The sequence below is a fragment of the Sphaerodactylus townsendi genome, linkage group LG02 (genome assembly GCF_021028975.2).
Source record: "Sphaerodactylus townsendi isolate TG3544 linkage group LG02, MPM_Stown_v2.3, whole genome shotgun sequence".
In the NCBI taxonomy this organism is placed as follows: Eukaryota; Metazoa; Chordata; class Lepidosauria; order Squamata; family Sphaerodactylidae; genus Sphaerodactylus; species Sphaerodactylus townsendi.
Genome location: NC_059426.1, coordinates 8,301,478 through 8,321,780, shown reverse-complemented (window position 1 = coordinate 8,321,780; position 20,303 = coordinate 8,301,478). Strand labels below are relative to the sequence as shown.

At 56.6% G+C, this 20,303-nt stretch overlaps 1 protein-coding gene across 1 annotated transcript in view; it reads left to right on the top strand.

Annotated features, from left to right (window-relative positions):
- Positions 1–3,756: 3,756 nt before the first annotated feature.
- The window catches only part of LOC125425899 (unconventional myosin-Ib-like), a gene marked incomplete at its 5' end in the record, with an annotated part of 36,104 nt that continues 19,557 nt past the window's right edge, over positions 3,757–20,303 (top strand). Inside the window, 5 exons of the mRNA XM_048483685.1 lie at positions 3,757–3,807; positions 6,830–6,916; positions 7,284–7,370; positions 15,363–15,449; positions 19,301–19,375. Of these exons, the coding sequence (XP_048339642.1) occupies positions 3,757–3,807; positions 6,830–6,916; positions 7,284–7,370; positions 15,363–15,449; positions 19,301–19,375 (387 nt within the window). The remainder of the gene's footprint in view (positions 3,808–6,829; positions 6,917–7,283; positions 7,371–15,362; positions 15,450–19,300; positions 19,376–20,303) is intronic.

Here is a 20,303-nt window from a genome sequence, read left to right as displayed (position 1 = left end):
CCCCCCCCCCACCCCCCCCCCCCCCCACCCCCCCCCCCCCCCACCCCCCCCCCCCCCCACCCCCCCCCCCCCCCACCCCCCCCCCCCCCCACCCCCCCCCCCCCCCACCCCCCCCCCCCCCCACCCCCCCCCCCCCCCACCCCCCCCCCCCCCCACCCCCCCCCCCCCCCACCCCCCCCCCCCCCCACCCCCCCCCCCCCCCACCCCCCCCCCCCCCCACCCCCCCCCCCCCCCACCCCCCCCCCCCCCCACCCCCCCCCCCCCCCACCCCCCCCCCCCCCCACCCCCCCCCCCCCCCACCCCCCCCCCCCCCCACCCCCCCCCCCCCCCACCCCCCCCCCCCCCCACCCCCCCCCCCCCCCACCCCCCCCCCCCCCCACCCCCCCCCCCCCCCACCCCCCCCCCCCCCCACCCCCCCCCCCCCCCACCCCCCCCCCCCCCCACCCCCCCCCCCCCCCACCCCCCCCCCCCCCCACCCCCCCCCCCCCCCACCCCCCCCCCCCCCCACCCCCCCCCCCCCCCACCCCCCCCCCCCCCCACCCCCCCCCCCCCCCACCCCCCCCCCCCCCCACCCCCCCCCCCCCCCACCCCCCCCCCCCCCCACCCCCCCCCCCCCCCACCCCCCCCCCCCCCCACCCCCCCCCCCCCCCACCCCCCCCCCCCCCCACCCCCCCCCCCCCCCACCCCCCCCCCCCCCCACCCCCCCCCCCCCCCACCCCCCCCCCCCCCCACCCCCCCCCCCCCCCACCCCCCCCCCCCCCCACCCCCCCCCCCCCCCACCCCCCCCCCCCCCCACCCCCCCCCCCCCCCACCCCCCCCCCCCCCCACCCCCCCCCCCCCCCACCCCCCCCCCCCCCCACCCCCCCCCCCCCCCACCCCCCCCCCCCCCCACCCCCCCCCCCCCCCACCCCCCCCCCCCCCCACCCCCCCCCCCCCCCACCCCCCCCCCCCCCCACCCCCCCCCCCCCCCACCCCCCCCCCCCCCCACCCCCCCCCCCCCCCACCCCCCCCCCCCCCCACCCCCCCCCCCCCCCACCCCCCCCCCCCCCCACCCCCCCCCCCCCCCACCCCCCCCCCCCCCCACCCCCCCCCCCCCCCACCCCCCCCCCCCCCCACCCCCCCCCCCCCCCACCCCCCCCCCCCCCCACCCCCCCCCCCCCCCACCCCCCCCCCCCCCCACCCCCCCCCCCCCCCACCCCCCCCCCCCCCCACCCCCCCCCCCCCCCACCCCCCCCCCCCCCCACCCCCCCCCCCCCCCACCCCCCCCCCCCCCCACCCCCCCCCCCCCCCACCCCCCCCCCCCCCCACCCCCCCCCCCCCCCACCCCCCCCCCCCCCCACCCCCCCCCCCCCCCACCCCCCCCCCCCCCCACCCCCCCCCCCCCCCACCCCCCCCCCCCCCCACCCCCCCCCCCCCCCACCCCCCCCCCCCCCCACCCCCCCCCCCCCCCACCCCCCCCCCCCCCCACCCCCCCCCCCCCCCACCCCCCCCCCCCCCCACCCCCCCCCCCCCCCACCCCCCCCCCCCCCCACCCCCCCCCCCCCCCACCCCCCCCCCCCCCCACCCCCCCCCCCCCCCACCCCCCCCCCCCCCCACCCCCCCCCCCCCCCACCCCCCCCCCCCCCCACCCCCCCCCCCCCCCACCCCCCCCCCCCCCCACCCCCCCCCCCCCCCACCCCCCCCCCCCCCCACCCCCCCCCCCCCCCACCCCCCCCCCCCCCCACCCCCCCCCCCCCCCACCCCCCCCCCCCCCCACCCCCCCCCCCCCCCACCCCCCCCCCCCCCCACCCCCCCCCCCCCCCACCCCCCCCCCCCCCCACCCCCCCCCCCCCCCACCCCCCCCCCCCCCCACCCCCCCCCCCCCCCACCCCCCCCCCCCCCCACCCCCCCCCCCCCCCACCCCCCCCCCCCCCCACCCCCCCCCCCCCCCACCCCCCCCCCCCCCCACCCCCCCCCCCCCCCACCCCCCCCCCCCCCCACCCCCCCCCCCCCCCACCCCCCCCCCCCCCCACCCCCCCCCCCCCCCACCCCCCCCCCCCCCCACCCCCCCCCCCCCCCACCCCCCCCCCCCCCCACCCCCCCCCCCCCCCACCCCCCCCCCCCCCCACCCCCCCCCCCCCCCACCCCCCCCCCCCCCCACCCCCCCCCCCCCCCACCCCCCCCCCCCCCCACCCCCCCCCCCCCCCACCCCCCCCCCCCCCCACCCCCCCCCCCCCCCACCCCCCCCCCCCCCCACCCCCCCCCCCCCCCACCCCCCCCCCCCCCCACCCCCCCCCCCCCCCACCCCCCCCCCCCCCCACCCCCCCCCCCCCCCACCCCCCCCCCCCCCCACCCCCCCCCCCCCCCACCCCCCCCCCCCCCCACCCCCCCCCCCCCCCACCCCCCCCCCCCCCCACCCCCCCCCCCCCCCACCCCCCCCCCCCCCCACCCCCCCCCCCCCCCACCCCCCCCCCCCCCCACCCCCCCCCCCCCCCACCCCCCCCCCCCCCCACCCCCCCCCCCCCCCACCCCCCCCCCCCCCCACCCCCCCCCCCCCCCACCCCCCCCCCCCCCCACCCCCCCCCCCCCCCACCCCCCCCCCCCCCCACCCCCCCCCCCCCCCACCCCCCCCCCCCCCCACCCCCCCCCCCCCCCACCCCCCCCCCCCCCCACCCCCCCCCCCCCCCACCCCCCCCCCCCCCCACCCCCCCCCCCCCCCACCCCCCCCCCCCCCCACCCCCCCCCCCCCCCACCCCCCCCCCCCCCCACCCCCCCCCCCCCCCACCCCCCCCCCCCCCCACCCCCCCCCCCCCCCACCCCCCCCCCCCCCCACCCCCCCCCCCCCCCACCCCCCCCCCCCCCCACCCCCCCCCCCCCCCACCCCCCCCCCCCCCCACCCCCCCCCCCCCCCACCCCCCCCCCCCCCCACCCCCCCCCCCCCCCACCCCCCCCCCCCCCCACCCCCCCCCCCCCCCACCCCCCCCCCCCCCCACCCCCCCCCCCCCCCACCCCCCCCCCCCCCCACCCCCCCCCCCCCCCACCCCCCCCCCCCCCCACCCCCCCCCCCCCCCACCCCCCCCCCCCCCCACCCCCCCCCCCCCCCACCCCCCCCCCCCCCCACCCCCCCCCCCCCCCACCCCCCCCCCCCCCCACCCCCCCCCCCCCCCACCCCCCCCCCCCCCCACCCCCCCCCCCCCCCACCCCCCCCCCCCCCCACCCCCCCCCCCCCCCACCCCCCCCCCCCCCCACCCCCCCCCCCCCCCACCCCCCCCCCCCCCCACCCCCCCCCCCCCCCACCCCCCCCCCCCCCCACCCCCCCCCCCCCCCACCCCCCCCCCCCCCCACCCCCCCCCCCCCCCACCCCCCCCCCCCCCCACCCCCCCCCCCCCCCACCCCCCCCCCCCCCCACCCCCCCCCCCCCCCACCCCCCCCCCCCCCCACCCCCCCCCCCCCCCACCCCCCCCCCCCCCCACCCCCCCCCCCCCCCACCCCCCCCCCCCCCCACCCCCCCCCCCCCCCACCCCCCCCCCCCCCCACCCCCCCCCCCCCCCACCCCCCCCCCCCCCCACCCCCCCCCCCCCCCACCCCCCCCCCCCCCCACCCCCCCCCCCCCCCACCCCCCCCCCCCCCCACCCCCCCCCCCCCCCACCCCCCCCCCCCCCCACCCCCCCCCCCCCCCACCCCCCCCCCCCCCCACCCCCCCCCCCCCCCACCCCCCCCCCCCCCCACCCCCCCCCCCCCCCACCCCCCCCCCCCCCCACCCCCCCCCCCCCCCACCCCCCAAAGAGTTCTGCCATCGTAGTTCAGTCGTATATCCGAGGGTGGAAGGTGAGTTCGTATATTTGGAATGTCCTTTTATTCTCCTGCCCACTGGGACCCATGTCTCTTATACTTTGATCCTGCCCTTCCTCCAAGAAGCTGAGGAGAGTTCTTCCCCTCCTCCAGCACGGCTTACTGGTTAAAAGCGGTTGGCTCTAATCTGGAGAACCGGGTTTGATTCCCAGCTCCTCCATGTGAGCAGCAGACTCTTATCTGGTGAACTGGATTTGTTTGCCCCGCTTCGCCACATGAATCCTGATGGGTGATCAAGGGGTAGTCACGGTTCTCTCAGAAATCTCTGAGCCCCACCTACTTCATGAAGTGTCTGTTGTGGGGAGAGGAAGGGAAAGGAGACTCAAACCACCTTCAGTCTTCCTCAGAGGCATATTGGGGGGAAATGGCGCCTGGACACAACTCCTCTGGACGGCGCCCCCCTGCGCATGCCCCTCCCCCCGGCCTCTGTGCAGGCCGGCAAAAGCCGGAGCTTTTGTAAGCCAGCTTTTGAAAGCATGGAGGCCGGGGTGGGTGCAGGTCTAGAACCTGGTGAGAGGGGTGGGTGGGAATACCGAGGTGGGAGAGCAGCCGAAGGTACTCCTGTGCCCCTTTGCATCAGAGAAGGAGGAACTAGGATTTGGAAATTGACCCTTACCTCCTTGTGAGTAGTCCCAGTTTCCAATTATACCGTTGTGCCCTGTTTCCTGTACTCCAATAATCCCAAATACAAAAATTTGTTGAGTAAAAAGAGAAGGGGGGGGAGTTGTTTGGACTATTGTGCTGAAATTACAGTCTTGTTTAATTTTGAGCTTCCTCCAAAAGCTTCATTTCATAACCTTATCGAGTATTTTAAGAACATGATTGTTTGTGGCTTAGAATCCCAAATCAACAAGAGAATTAGATCGGTCTGGGAAATTTCGTTCGGGCGCCGGTCTGATTTGTCCACTGGTAACATCTCTTAGGAAAAAATGGCTCTCACTCCATTAAAACCCCAAGACACGGTAGGCAGAACTGAGTTAAATCTGGATATTTAGATAAAAGAATGAAGATGCCTTTTTGTGTCGTTTAGGAGATAGGGACTTGTTGTCAGCCCCATAATTTGTCTGGTGGCCAACTCCATTGTGAAGCTGGAGTGCCTGAGTTTGGGACTGGAGGCGTGCATTTTTGTCCTAAAAGCAGACCTAGAAGGGCCTTGGATGAAAGTGCTCAATGAATGTGTTGCTTTAACAACAACACAAGCCTTTATTGGCATATAAAACAGGACAAAATTTTAAAACAAAACAAGGTTAAGAAATACAGTTAAAATTACTAATTTCCAGTATAAAATTTGCAACAGTTTCACAAAAGAGCGCATCAGAGCTGTTCAGGAGGTTTTGTATCTTATAACACCCTGTGCTAATTGAGAACATTGTAAGAAAAAATGGAATTTAATGTATTTCATGCGTATCTTATTGTATTTACGGGACACAAACACCGAATGGTCAAGTGTTTCAACCGTAGTCATATCACATGAACAAACTCTTTTAGCACGTTCCATATTCTCAGCAGAGCTGATGGCAGCACATTACATCTTGCAGTAGCCAAGGCTCTCCTCTTGGTGGGATTAATCAGCAGATGAAGATATGCTGCCATAATTCCACGCTCGCATGGGATTAATAATGTAGTCGGAGAACAGGTTGTCTTGGCAGCACAAGTCAAATTATGAAAATCAAGATCCAAGAGCCTATTCTTAACTAGTCTGAAGGCTTACACCTTTGTGAGCATAAGGAGTGGTTCCAAGGGGAAACCAATAGCTTCAACCTTTCTAAAGATCAAAGTATACCATTCTGAAATAAAGTGATTGGATAACAGAGAGGGAATATAGCTATTGGATCCCACTAGAAAATGGGCCCTTATCCATGCCAAGCTTTCTAGAGTTGTTTGGCCCATCTCTATGCACAACGCAGCATAAGGCACACATCTAGGAAGCCCCATTAGTTTCCGAAGGAATTTGGAGCCTTGGATGAAAGTGGACCTTTTCTCCATGGCCTTTCCTTAATGAGAAATGAGAACTCTGCTCTTATTCTATGGGAAAAGACCCCTAACCTGGATGCCCCACACTGGCCTGATCTTGTCAGATCTTAGAAGCTAAGCGGGTAAGCCTGGTTACGCCTGGGATGGGAGACCACCAAAGAAATTCAGGGTTGCCATGCAGAGGCAGGAAGTGGCAAACCACCCCTTTTTTGGTCTCTTGTCTTGAAAACAGTAAGTCAACTGTGACTTGACTGCACTTTCCAACGGTGGCGTAGCGCCCAGGGGGCTGGGGGGCACCTTGCACCGGGCGCATGCTGGTGTGGGGGCATTCCATGGGCGTGGCGGGGCGCAGGGCACATACGTGCCCTGGGCACAGTTCCCTCTTGCTACGGCTCCGCTTTCCACCACTTCTTTCCACCTAACTTGGGAACGCCTGGCCTAGTCTGATCTCATGAGACTTCGGAAGCTAAGCAGGGTCTACCCTGGTTGGAAAGTTATATAGGAAACCATCAGGGAAGTCCAGGGTTGTTCCCTGGGCGCTGGCCAACCATCTGTGTTCATTGCTTGTCTAGAAAACCATACAGGTTTACCATTGGTCAGCTGTAAAAAGGGAAGCAGCGCCGCGAAAACATACCTGTCTTTTTTTTCTTACCTGAGTCTAAGCCGCCCAGGGAGGCCATTTCCAATTGGGAAACTAATATGGGGAGGGAGGGAAGAGCTGTCTCAGAGCAATGGCTCGAGCCCCTATTGGGTGGCATGCAGTGGCGTAGCGCCCAGGGAACAGGGGTGTCCTGCACTGGGCACGCACCGGGGCGGGGGTTCCGGGGGCAGGGCAGAAACGTGGCAGGGGCACAGGGCAAACGTGTGTGCCGGGCGCGGTTCCCCCTCGCTACAGCTCTGGGGGAATGTGGCTGGTTTTTGAGACCCCAGTTACCCTTCTGTGGGGGAGCTCCAGCATCACACTTTGTGTGGCCCCATGGCTCATGGTAACTCTTTTCTTGCCTGGGGGCGTGGCTTTTCATAGGCTCGAAAGCTGCTGCGAGAACTGAAGCACCAGAAACGCTGCCGAGAAGCGGCCACGACCATCGCAGCCTATTGGCACGGAGCTCAGGTGAGAAGAAATGCCGAGTCTCCCGTTGTTTCAGAACCTTGGAGCGAAGGTCCGCGAGAGAAGAGATCGTCCAGAGACCTTTTCTGTTTTTTTAGGTTACATCACTCGCCTTATTTTCCTCCCCTCTCTGTTTTTTCCCTCACGCTGCTGTACTTTTAAGAAGTTTCGGCCCAGAAAACTAGCTCACGCCTTAGTTTTTTTGCTGTATGAAATGATTTGGTTTCTTTTTCCTTGCTTTCTCTCTCTCTCTCTCTCTCTCTCTCTCTCTCTCTCTCTCTCTCTCTCTCTCTCTGCCTCCACTGGAAAAATGAAGCAACCTTGTCCGTCTCAAAAATTTTCTTGTCATTCCTTTCCAAATGCACCACAGGCGCGAAGGGAGCTGAGACGGCTAAAGGAGGCGGCTAGGAATAAACTTGCTATTGCTGCTATTTGGGCTTGCTGGCTTGGATTTAAGGTACCCCACGCAAACGTCTTGTGCCCCCCCCCTTAACTAATCTTCATCTGTCACAAAATGCAAGAATTAATCCTTCTTAAAAACCGGTGTGGTGAACATCGGGTTGTCATCAGTAACCTTTGCTGCACTGTCCTGCGAAATTCTTGCACTGAAAACCCTGCGTTGCATGCCTGGCTGTGTCACTCTAATTGCTTGCTAACAAACCATTAGATGCTTAGTTTGAAAAACAAGTAGGCTAGCTCTCTAAAAATCAGTAGACCAGCTCTCTAAAATGTTCGCATGCACTTGCAGTAAGCCACAAAAAGCTGTTAACGCAACTGCAGTTAAATAAATTCACAGCAGTTCTAATGCTTTGCATTTTAGGGCACGGTACACTTCCTTTCATTCGGAAACATTATTGAAGATCCTCTTTTTTTAAGCATAAGCATAAGCATTCTATTGTCATTGTGCACGCACAACGAAATTTACAGCAGCATTCCTCGATGCACACAATTTCAGACTCCATCCTCACTTTCCCCTTCCTCCACCCATCCCTACACAGCCCCAAACACATCGACACGAAGCCACGGAGTTCAGCATCGCCGCAGCTCTAGAGTAGAAGCTGTCTCTAAGCCTCTTTGTCCTGATTTTCATAGACCTGTATCGTCTGCCGGATGGTAAAAAAAGTGGAGAGGATAACTTGTGTGGCCATAAACAATCTGAGTTCCTTCCCAAGATTCTTCCAGTCCTTGACTTCTAAACAGTTTATTAATTCACTGGGGTGCTGTGTGGTTTCTGGGCTGCATAGCTGTGTTCGTAGCATTTTCTCCTGACGTTTCGCCTGCATCTGTGGCTGGCATCTTCAGAAGATCATGATCCTCTGAAGATGCCAGCCGCAGATGCAGGGGAAGCATCAGGGGGAAATGCTACTAGAACACGACCATACAGCCCGGAAGCCACACAGCACCCCAGTGATTCCGGCTGTGAAAGCCTTTGACAATTAAGAACATAAGAACATAAGAACAAGCCAGCTGGATCAGACCAGAGTCCATCTAGTCCAGCTCTCTGCTACTCACAGTGGCCCACCAGGTGCCTTTGGGAGCTCACAGGCAGGAGGTGAAAGCAATGGCCTTCTGCGGCTGCTGCTCTCGATCACCTGGTCTGTTAAGGCATTTGCAATCTGAGATCAAGGAGGATCGAGATTGGTAGCCATAGATCGACTTCTCCTCCATAAATCTGTCCAAGCCCCTTTTAAAGCTATCCAGGTTAGTGGCCATCACCACCTCCTGTGGCAGCATATTCCAAACACCAATCACACGTTGCGTGAAGAAGTGTTTCCTTTTATTAGTCCTAATTCTTCCCCCCAGCATTTTCAATGTATGCCCCCTGGTTCTAGTATTGTGAGAAAGAGAGAAAAATTTCTCTCTGTCAACATTTTCTACCCCATGCATAATTTTATAGACTCAATCATATCCCCCCTCAGCCGTCTCCTCTCCAAACTAAAGAGTCCCAAACGCTGCAGCCTCTCCTCATAGGGAAGGTGCTCCAGTCCCTCAATCATCCTCGTTGCCCTTCTCTGCACTTTTTCTCTGCACTTTCCCATGGAACTATCAACTAAGATGCCCAAATCCCTTTCCTGGTCTGTGACTTCAGTCTGAAAAGGCAGAAATAAAAAGAAGATAATAAACGATTGAAGGTGGATTGAACCATGAAACCCGGGAGTCACACGCACACTCCCGTGGGACTTCACACAGCATTCCGTTTAAGCCGGGCTTCCACCTCTGCACAACAGCCGTGTGGCTTAGGCAAGTGGCGGCCGAATTTAAACTAAATTTGCGCTCATGCAAAGTCCCACAGGAATGTGGGTTTGCTCACCCTATACCGTGTTTAAATCGACCTTTTCTAAGTTGTCTTTAGGATGAAGAAATAACGCCTGTAATAACCCAGAGAGACTTGCCTGCTAATGGCGGCCACTGCATGCCACAGCATCGGGCCACAGCATCGGTTTCTCCCAACCCCCCGCTCAAAACTAGCAGGGCAGGCGTCAAGCGTTTTGCCGGCATTTTCCAACCAGCGGGGTGGAGGAGGGAGGGTTTGAAATTGTTTAGTCGATAGAAAAGGAGACTTGGTTATAAGGAATGTTTTTGGGGGCAGGAGTTTGGTCTAGGGGAGCTTTAGGTGATACCTGGGCAGAGTTTGGGGACAGGCCGTGCCACGTGGGGAGGGAAGAGTTATGAGCTACAAGTTGGCCTTCCAGCTGGCCAAAGGCAGTGGTGATATAAAAGACTGGGTATTTCTAGAAGTTAACCCCCTCAGCCTCAACTCTTGTCCCAGCCAGCGTGGCGTAGTGGTTAAGAGCAGGTGCACTCTAATCTGGAGTGATTTCCCACTCTGCCACTTGAGCCATGGAGGCTTAACTGGTGAACCAGATTAGCTTGTGCACTCCAACACATGCCAGCTGGGTGACCTTGGGCTAGTCACAGTTCTTTGGAGCTCTCTCAGCCCCACCTATGTCACAGGCAGAGGTGGGATCCAGCAGGTTCTCACAGGTTCCCGAGAGTAGGTTACTAATTATTTGTGTGTGCCGAGAGGGGGTTACTAAATGGTGATTTTGCCATGTGATTTTTGCCTTAGTTACACCCCTCCTCTCAGCAGTAGCACACAGAACTTGAAGCAGTCTAGCAGGAGGTGCACCGGCGTGCGTGGCAGCCTGCGCCTGCGTGCATTCGTTTCCCACCCAAGGACCGGCGCAGCAGCTGAGTCCTTGCCACAGCCCCGTCCAGGAATGCCTCCCCGCCCCCAGAATGCCTGGCCACACCCCCATCGTGCCCCGCCCAGCCCCATTGGCGCTACACCACAGTTTGAATCCCACCCCCATGGGAACCTGTTACTAAAATTTTTGGATCCCACCACTGGTCACAGGGTGTTTGTTGGTGGGGGGGGGGAGGAGGGAAATGAGTCTGTAAGCCCCTTTGTGTCTCCTTACTGGAGAGAAAGGGGGGATATAAATCCAACTACTCCTCCTCCTCCTCCTCCTCTAGGCTGTGAAGGTTTCTGGTACAAAATGTGAGATTATATCCCCACCCCCCACCCCCTGTTCTTTCCTGGTTGTGTTCTTGGTAGAAAAGTGTAGCCCTTTGACATCCATGGTAAAACTTGATGTGATAGAAACAGAGGATCGTTGTCCATCTTTGCTGACCACCAATTGTCTCCTCTTCTGTTCTTTGCCTAGTCCAGCTCTTGGGGCAGGCCTGCTCCACAGGGGGTGACCCCCCCAGATCAACAGTGGTCCACAACTGACATTAGGGAAGTCAGCTGCGTTCTCCTTCAGAGGGGCTGCATCATTCACGCGTGGTTTGGCCACGCCTCCTGCTTGCCGAGTAGGGCTATAGAAAACTTGCTCCTCCCTAGAACTGCAGGAGTTGTCCTTCCCCTTCCCTTCCAGTTTTCATAGTCCTCGGCCCGAACTGGCCATTGTGTGTTGGAGAAGTGTGTTCCCCTTTCTTAATGATCACAAACCTAAAAATAAAGTCTCGCTGTGAAAGGAGTCTATGAATTGGTCCTAAACCAGCTGTTATCGAACTGTGACAAAACGGGAAAGACGGAAGATACTTTCTTCAAAAATATATACTTCAGTTTTTCTTTACTGCAGCAGTGGCGTAGTGGTTAAGAGGATGTGCACTCTAATCTGGAGGAACCGGGTTTGATTCCCCGCTCTGCCGCCTGAGCTGTGGAGGCTTATCTGGGGAATTCAGATTAGCCTGTACCCTCCAACACATGCCATCTGGGTGACCTTGGGCTAGTAACAGTTCTTCTGAGCTCTCTCAGCTCCACCTACCTTACAGGGTGTTTGTTGTGAGGGGGGAAGGGGAAGGAGTTTGTAAGCCCCTTTGTGTCTTCTTACAGGAGAGAAAGGGGGGATATAAATCCAACTCTTCTTCCTCTACTACTTCTTCTTTACTTCCTAATTTGTCTCATGATTAAAACTGTGATGTGCTCCCTTGTCAAACTTTGCTTTTTCAACAAACAGACTTAAATAATAGGTTTGCCTTGTAAAATTTGAAACCACGTCTGCAAAACAAATCTTTTAAAAAGATGAGCAAGGAGTGAAAGCCGCAGGTGCATTGCGCTGGCTATTGTGTGATGTTTTGTCTGAATATTTAAACTCAGTGGGTGTGTGCCCCTGTACTTATACTAAACTGCAAAAAAAAAAAAAAGGATTGACAGAAACTCTTGCCTGCATTGAATCCTTTTTTTTTTAGCTCTCTTGGGTGGAAAAAAATGTGTACCCGATCCCCTTGTTTTATAAATACCAAAATCTTGTATAAGCAATGTGGCATTTAAGTTGCATCTATCTGTGGCAATAAAGAAAAAGTTAATTGACAAGATGTTGGGAGAACAGGTGTGGCCGTCGAAGGTGTCGAGCACATGCGCTGGCAGAGAGCTGAATGTGACCCACCTGTGGGGCTGCAAGCAGTCCCATTTCTGCTTCAGGTACCAGCCGTTGCTGAACGGGCTCCGTCGGCTGGTGTCTGACCGCTGCTTTGGATTAACATCTTTGGGATGTCAGGAGTCTGCAGCCCAACAGCCTTAGAGCCAAACCAAGGAACCTTATTTATTTATTCATTCGTTCGTTCGTTCGTTCGTTCGTTCGTTCGTTCGTTCGTTCGTTCATTCATTTATTTATTTTTTCAAACTTCTATACCGCCCAACCCCCCATAATATTCTATCATTATGGAATGCCATCAAGGCAAGAGACTTTCAGAGCCGGCTTGCCACTACCCGCTTCTGCACACTGACCCTGGATTTAGAGGTGGGATCCAGCAGGTTCTCACAGGTTCCCGAGAGTCTGTGACTAATGATTTGTGTGTGCCAAGAGGGGGTTGCTAATGGGTGATTTTGCCACGTGATTTTTGCCTTAGTGACGCCCCTCCTCTCAGCAGTAGCGCTCAGAACTGGAAGCAGTCTAGCAGGAGGTGCAATCATGCGCGCTGGCAGCCTGGGCGCTCCTGCCTGCATTCGTGCCTCCCCTCCCAATGATTCCATGCAGCTGCCGCTGCCGTCCATGCCCCAGCCCCGCCCAGGAATGCCCCGCCCCAGAATGCTCGGCCACGCCCGTGCCGTGCCCCGCCCAGCCCCATTGGCGCTACACCACAGTTTGAATCCCACCACCATGGGAACCTGTTACTAAAATTTTTGGATCCCACCACTGCCTGGATTGCCTTGGTGGTCTCCCATCCAAATATTGACCATGGCCAACCCTGTTTAGAGAGCCAGCGTGGCGTTAGTGGACTCTAGTTTGATTCCCCATTCCTCCACGTGAGCGGTGGAGTCTAATCTGGAGAACTGGGTTTGTTTCCCTGCCCCGACGCCAGTTGGGCGACCTCGGGCCAGTCACAGTTCTCTCAGAACTCTCCCAGCCCCACCTGCCCTACAAGGTTCTGTTGTGGAGAGAGGAAGGGAAAGGAGTTTGTAAGCCACCTTGAGTCTCCTTACTGGAGAGAAAGGTGGGGTATACATCCAAACTCCTCTTCTTAGCTTTATAACTCTGAGAAGTTTGGGCCAAGCTGGGCTAATGGGGCTTCCAGGGAACCCAATGCGGCTCTTAAAAAGAAAAAGAAAATCAAATCTTTCCATTAAAGTACAAGTAATATATATATATAACCTTTATTAGGCATAGAATCCATATAACAGCCAACATTGTCCAAACAATAAGAACCATCGCAGGTAATCATTTCAAAGTTTCTATAAGGAACCTAGCTACAAAAGTTAAAATCTCGGAGGCGGAATTGTTTAGTAGAAACGTAATCTTCCCCACAGTAGAGTATTCATTAAAGATTATAGGACAAAGAGCAAAAAGTCTGGTCCTAGATCCCTCGAATTTGGGGCAGTCGAGCAATCTATGTTCCATGGTTTGAATCGCTGTGATACAATGAGGACATTTCCGCTCTTGCGGGTCGATTTTTCGGAACCTTCCTTGTAGCATAGAGCAAGGGAAGGAGTTACATTGAGCCCTAGTGATTATCCATCTATGCTTGGGCTCCTGAAGTAAAAGTGCAAGTAATATAGGATATCAGAACAACACCCGGCAAAAAGAAAAAAAATGAAACTAAAGGCCTTCTTAGGCTCCGTCCGCACATGCAGAATCATGCACCTTCAATCCATTTTCAATGCGCTTGGCAGTTGTGTGGAATTGCAAAATCCATTTGCAAACAATTGTGAAAGTGGATTGAAAGTGCATGATTCTGCATGTGCGGAAGGGGCCTCGGAGATGTTTTACAGCAAGGAAAACGAGCCATTTCCGGTAATTTCCCGTGCACTAAAACTAAAACCACTGCTCTGGGTTCTGCTGTGTGTATTTATATTGTGAGGCCACACGGGTGCCACTTTGTAACAAACCACCAGAGTTTGGGCTATAGAAACCCTTTTGGGTCATTCGTACACCAGCTCATCCTGTTGATGGAGGGGGGAGCGACTGCCGCCCCTGCAGCTCTCCAGCATTGCTTGGAGGCTGTGGCTGGTTGGTTGAGACAGAGCAGGTTGAAACTGAATCCATCAAAGACAGAGATCCTCTGGTTGAGGCGCGAGGGGAAGGTGGGGGGTTTTCAGCCACTGGTGTGGGAGGGGGCTGGCGGCTGGGCACCGCCCCCCCAGCTCTGCGGACTCTGTGGGTCCACCCTGGTTCGTCTGCCTTTCCAATGGAGACCCAGGTGGGCCCATATAACCCGGGTCGCTTTTTTACCATCTTCGCCAGGTCTCGGGACGCTGGTTACCCCTTCCTCTCCCCGAGCTGACCTTGGCCAGTTTCATCAACCATGCAACGGGTCACCTCCAGGCCAGACTATTGCAACTGCTTCACGCTGGCCTTTCCTTTCGCTTTGATTCCAGAGATTAAAAACAGTCCAGAACGCGCGGCGTCTGTATGCTCACAGGGGTGCCATGAGAGAACACATCACGCCTGTGTTCGGCCGCCTGCACTGGTTGCCAGTAGAATACCTAATCATTTTCAAGGTAAGTTGGTGTTAACCTTAAGGCCTTACGGGTTTGGGACCTGAATGCACTCCGCGGGAACGCCTTACCCCATATGTCCCGGAATCGGTCTCTCATGCTCGCAGAGGCCAACCTACTGGTGACTCTTCTGGTCCCTCAATGATAATGGTTGAGCTTCACTGGCCAGAGCTCTTTACAGCTCTGGCTCTCCGCCTGGTGGAACGCCCCACTCAGCTGCTCAAATTTCCGCTCTGGGATCTGGTTAAGTTCAAGAGGGGCCTGTAAGACAGAGCTGTTCCATCGGGCCTTTGGGGAGCTTCTAGCCGCTGATAGGGGCCCCCTCCTCTCCTCCTCTCCTCATTATAACATCATGTGATCCACCGCTTCATCCCCTGGGGGCCCTGGGTGAACTGGAAGCTGGTAACCATCTTGTTTTTAATGTTAGTTTAATGCTAAGTTTAATAATGTTGTATTTTTAATAAGATACAGTTTATTATTAGAGCCATATTAACTTATATTTATTGGATTTTAATTTATTATTGTGCTCTGTTATATGTTGTTCACCGCCCTGAGCCCTTCGGGGGAGGGCGGTCTATAAACCCAATAAATAATTATTATTATTATTATCAATAACGTTAAAAATATGTAACGGTTTTCATTACACGAACAAGCTTTCTCCAATTGGCTCGTTACCGAACTGTGAATTTTGACATCCTTTGGCTCTGTTGTTATGAAAGGCTGCAGACTCCTGGTTTGGGGTTTCATTCCACCTGTACAACTGGCCGAGTTGACGTGCCTTAGAATGCCAGCTCAGAAAGGGGCTCCGCTGCTCCTGATGGGTGAATCGGCTTAGCGGGCTGGCTGCCCTTTGACCCTGTCTCCGACCCGCCATGCCTTCAAAGTTGCCTGCCATTTCTCTATCTCCCTGTATCCCTGCTCTGTCTGCTGGCAAAATCCTCTTTTCCGGTAATGTGTGCTCTCTGCATCAGGCTGTCTCTGTGATTCACTATCTAAACATTCTAGGCTCGAAGGGAGTTGAAACGCTTGAAGGAGGAAGCTAGGCGTAAGCATGCCGTTGCGGTCATTTGGGCTTACTGGCTTGGACTAAAGGTACTTTTCTCCAACGACTCCCTTGTGTCAATACTGAACGCAAAGCGTGCCATCTACTAACCTGTGGTCAACTTTGGGTGCTCTGGGATTTCTGTAGCAAGCATGATCTATAACTATTTTTCCCCCCATGGACTTTTTTAAAAATTAAAAACAAACAAACCATTGTACTAAATCCTATGCAATTTTTTTTAAGTCTTTGTATGCAGTTTTTTTTTACTTTGAAAGCTGATAATCTTACCAGGTATGTGGATTTATCAGAGGGACCAAAGATGCTGTTTCAATTATTGACATTGATTTGAATTGGCAACAGTTCAGTATGCACTGACCGGAGACCACTCTTTTCTAAACCTTCCTCTTGCTTCCGTAGGAAACTATTCAGAGGCTGCTGTCCGGTGCCTTTTTTTGTTTAAGACCAGTGTTGATATTCATATGTAAGGTTGCAGCAATTTCCACCAATTCCTCCCAGTAGGACTTGCCCCCCAAAAGATTCCAGTGAGTCCCACCACAAAGAAGGCCCTGCCAAAACCATTCTTTCTAATATGCTTTCACCTCAAGTGGTCAGGTTTGACCGGTTCTGTCCATCCCATAGTGAATTAAGCTACCCGTATATACTCGTGTATAAGTTGACCCGAGTATAAGTTGAGGCACCCAATTTTACAAAAAAAACCCTGGGGAAACTTATTGACTCGTGTATAAGTCGAGGGTGGGAAATGCAGCAGTTCCTCGATCAGCCTTGCACTGCAACCCACTGCAGCTTGACCACGCCCCCTTTTAGCCCTGGCCCCTCACTCACTCACCCTTTCCATTCCCTGCAGGCTCTGAGGCTCGGCTTCTGGGAAGCTGCTGCTCGGGCAGCCTGTCTCTATGACTTTCTTAAAAGGGCAATGCTCCAAAGATTGCTTAAGTTTTTGGCCTGCAGGGGGTGCAGCTTAAGCAATCTTTGAATCATTACCGTTTTAAGAAAGTAATAGAGACAGACTGCCTGAGCAGCAGCTTCTCTGAAGCTGAGCCTCAGAGCCTGCGGGGAAAGGAAACGGTGAGTGAGTGAGGGGGACAAGGCACTGCGTGAGTAAGCTTCAGCTGGGGGCTGCAGCTGGGGGCTGACTGAGGTGGGGAAGGGGTGTGGGACCCTCACTCGCATATAAGTCGAGGGGGCATTTTTCAGCCTTAAAAAAGGGCTTATACACGAGTATATACGGTATCTACTTTAGGTCAGCCAAGTTTGGATGAAGCTGGGACAGAGTTCGTAAAGATGAATACTGGAGGTTTTTGAGACTTAACTCTCCGAGTGTTTCTGCTGTGGCGAGCACCATCCAGATATATGCAGGCCGGTGTCTTCAAACTAGAGTTTGCCCTGATTCCCTAAAACCCTTCCCCCTGATGGTTTTGTCCAGGACAGGCACGCTTTTGAGTCAAAGCGTGATTATACAAAATGGGCTGGGGGGGAGCATAATTGGAGCAGCAATGCTCTTTTGGTGTTTAGATCTTCCCCCTTCCCAACCTGCACTAATAGACATGATCAGTGCAGCCCTGCATCGGAAAAGAAGGATCTCATCCATCATATTCAACTGGAACCTGAAAATACAGCGTTTTTTGGAAGATCTGGGAAGAACAGACGTTTTTGTGTAACACACCTAAGAAGAAGTGTTTTGTATTTCCTCAACGCTGAGCTGAAGAGCTGTCTGTCTGTTTTGTTAGGGGCATTGTCCACAGGTGGTAGCTCTTACAAACGTGGGTCTCTTGGTGCCACGTAATTCAGCCTTGGAAATTACCCTGTTTCCCCTAATATAAGACATCCCCGAAAAATAAGACATAGTAGAGGTTTTGCTGAAGTGCGAAATATAAGGCATCCCCCGAAAGTAAGACATAGCAAAGTTTTTGTTTGGAAGCATGCCCGACGAACAGAGCACAGGAAAAATAAGACATCCCCTGAAAATAAGACATAGCGCATCTTTGGGAGCAAAAATTAATATAAGACACTGTCTTATATTCGGGGAAACACGGTAGTAAGATGTCTCGAAAGGCTTTACCCTCTCACCATTCTTTGTCACTTTGGAGATGGAGGCTCCTTTTGCTGGGGAGGAGCAAGAGCCCCTCCCCCCACGGCCACATTTTATCTTCCACTGCATTTTTTGTTAGATTTATATCCAATAACTTAGAGACCAACAAGGAGTTTCAGCCTATAAGATTTTGAGAGTCAGTGCTCCTGAAGGGAGCTTGAACCACTGAAAATTTATGTCCTGGAACTCTTGTGGGGTCTCATAAGGGGCTACTGGGTTATTGCTGACCAACCCAACTACCCTCTGAATCTATTTTTTTGTGGTGGTGGACAATTTCTAAGCCGACATTATTATCCAGAGAGTAACTCTTAATGCCTGCATGGAATTTTGCTCTTGTTTTGGGAAGATTTCATTCCCCTGCCCACCCCACACTCATTCTTGTGGCCCGTTCTACTCTTTACCCTTGACTTCAGACTGGAAAGAGAGAAACACACACACACCCCGGCCTCCCAGTATCTGGAATACTGTTTGCTAATGTGGCCAACCCGAGTGACTAGGGTGGGGTTCGAGGAGCTATCTTTTGAGCCACTGGCAAAGAGCCATGCTCATTAGTGCCACCCTCGGATGCCACCTGACAGGTAAGCTGTTATGCTGGGGGCAGTGAGTGCCAGTTACTCAGAGTTCCCACCCAATTTTATTACAAATCAGAGAGGCCCCTTCCGCACGGGTGGAATATGGCGCCCTGGGGACGGCAAAAACGCCTTCCCCAGGGAGCCATTCGCACAGGGGGCACAGCTGCTTCGCAGCCACTCCGCACTCGACAGTGTGCTGAAGTCGCCATTTTTCTCCCGACCCTCAACTTGGGAAGTGAGGTTTCGGAAAATGGCTGGCTTGAGCCGCTGCTGTGCTTAATGGCAGTGGCTCCAAGGCTTCATCCCCCCCTTCACACCCTTTCTGCTACCGCTTCACCTTCCGTCCTATGGCTTCCTCCTCGGGCGCGATCGCCAGGTCTGGGGATTACGCCCTCTCTGCCCTGGCACCGAGCTGCCGGAGCGGTTGCGCAGGGCAGGGGGGCGTGTCCCCTGGCCTCGGCGACGCACCGGAGGGCCACAGGACAGGAGGGTCGCCCTGATGACGGTGCAGCTCTGCGCCGTTGTCCCAGCCGGTTCTGGGACCGTTCATGCGAACAGTGGAACACGCCGACCCGACCCCTTCCGCCTCCGTGCGGAAACGGCCAGAGTGTTTTTCTCAACGGCCACAGGCACTGTGCCCAAAAGCAAAGCCCGGCCCCAGACCCTCGTTGACTGCAAAGCACTAGCCAGCCATTGCATTGGTGTGTAGGACTTTAATTTTGAACAAATGTCTAATCTCAAGCGACTGCTTTGCTAACTGTGCACAACTTGTTTTCTCCCTAAACCCCCCCCCCCCAATAAAAATTTGAACCTATCGTAAATGCTATCAGGCAGGAAAAGAAGTAACTCATTGGCCGAAGACCAATTATTACGAGGCAAGGGCAGAAAAGGAGATTTGCTCTGTGTATGACATAAACTAATGTGATAGACAGGTCTATTCTCCCCGTAGTGGTGAATCTGGGTGGTACTCCTTCAGGCTGTGGGTGCACGTTGACATTACTGGACACAACTTCGACTTTCTTTTTTTTTAAAAAAAACAACACCCTGTCATAGAAAACAACCCTGTATAAATAACCTTCTCTGTGGACTTCCTTCTGTGGAGAACTGCTGTGGAGAACTGCCGAAGTCCTTCTGCTGAAGTCCATTGTATAAAATTGCTATTGTTGTTGTATTTAAAAACAACAACAAAACACTTACACTGGTTATTTTGATTTGTCAGGTCCGAAGAGAGTACAGGAAATTTTTCCGAGCCAATGCGGGAAGGAAAATTTACGAGTTCGTACTTCAGAAGATCGTACGTATTGTCATGGTCATAATGTTCTGAATGCTGACTAATTAAAGTTAAGACCGCTTAACACAAATAAGTATCACCACAGGAGGTGGTGATGGCCACTCACCTGGATAGCTTTAAAAAGGGCTTGGACAGATTTATGGAGGAGAAGTCCAATCTATGGCTACCAATCTTGATCCTCCTTGATCTGAGATTGCAAATGCCTTAGCAGACCAGGTGCTCAGGAGCAGCAGCAGCAGAAGGCCATTGCTTTCACCTCCTGCACGTGAGCTCTCAAAGGCACCTGGTGGGCCACTGCGAGTAGCAGAGTGCTGGACTAGATGGACTCTGGTCTGATCCAGCAGGCTAGTTCTTATGTTCTTATGTTCTAAATAGGCAGACAGACAGTATGTATTTTCATTGTCATAATGTTCTGCATACTCCTTAATTATTTGAATTATCTATACTATAAACGAGGGGTCTGCAACTTGGCCCCCATGGGTGTTATGATTCCTGGTACCTGCCAAGAGTATTTACAGAGTGGGTGGGGCCAAATGGGGCTTTGGCATAGCAGGACTTCCGATTGGCCGTTGGAGATCTGATGTCTGTGCAGACTTTTTAAAAGCTGCTTCAGCACCATGGTCAGCACAATCCAAGGATCTTCACCATGTGACTGAAGAGAAGCTGGGCATATGCAAGGAAACGTACTAAAACAATATGTTCATTTTAAAAGGCATCTTGAAAAACTGAGCTGGTGCCTGAAATATTGAAAAGTTTCTATTACACTCTGTCTCAGAAAAAGATGTTAGTAGTTGAGGTGCAGCAGGAGAGAAAATTGTATGATTCCACATTATATAGTCCCAAATGAAGATGAGAATTATCATTCATTTCTACCCGCTGCCTTTGTCAAAACCCTTATTTTGAGCCAATGTTGTATAATTTTACGGAATGC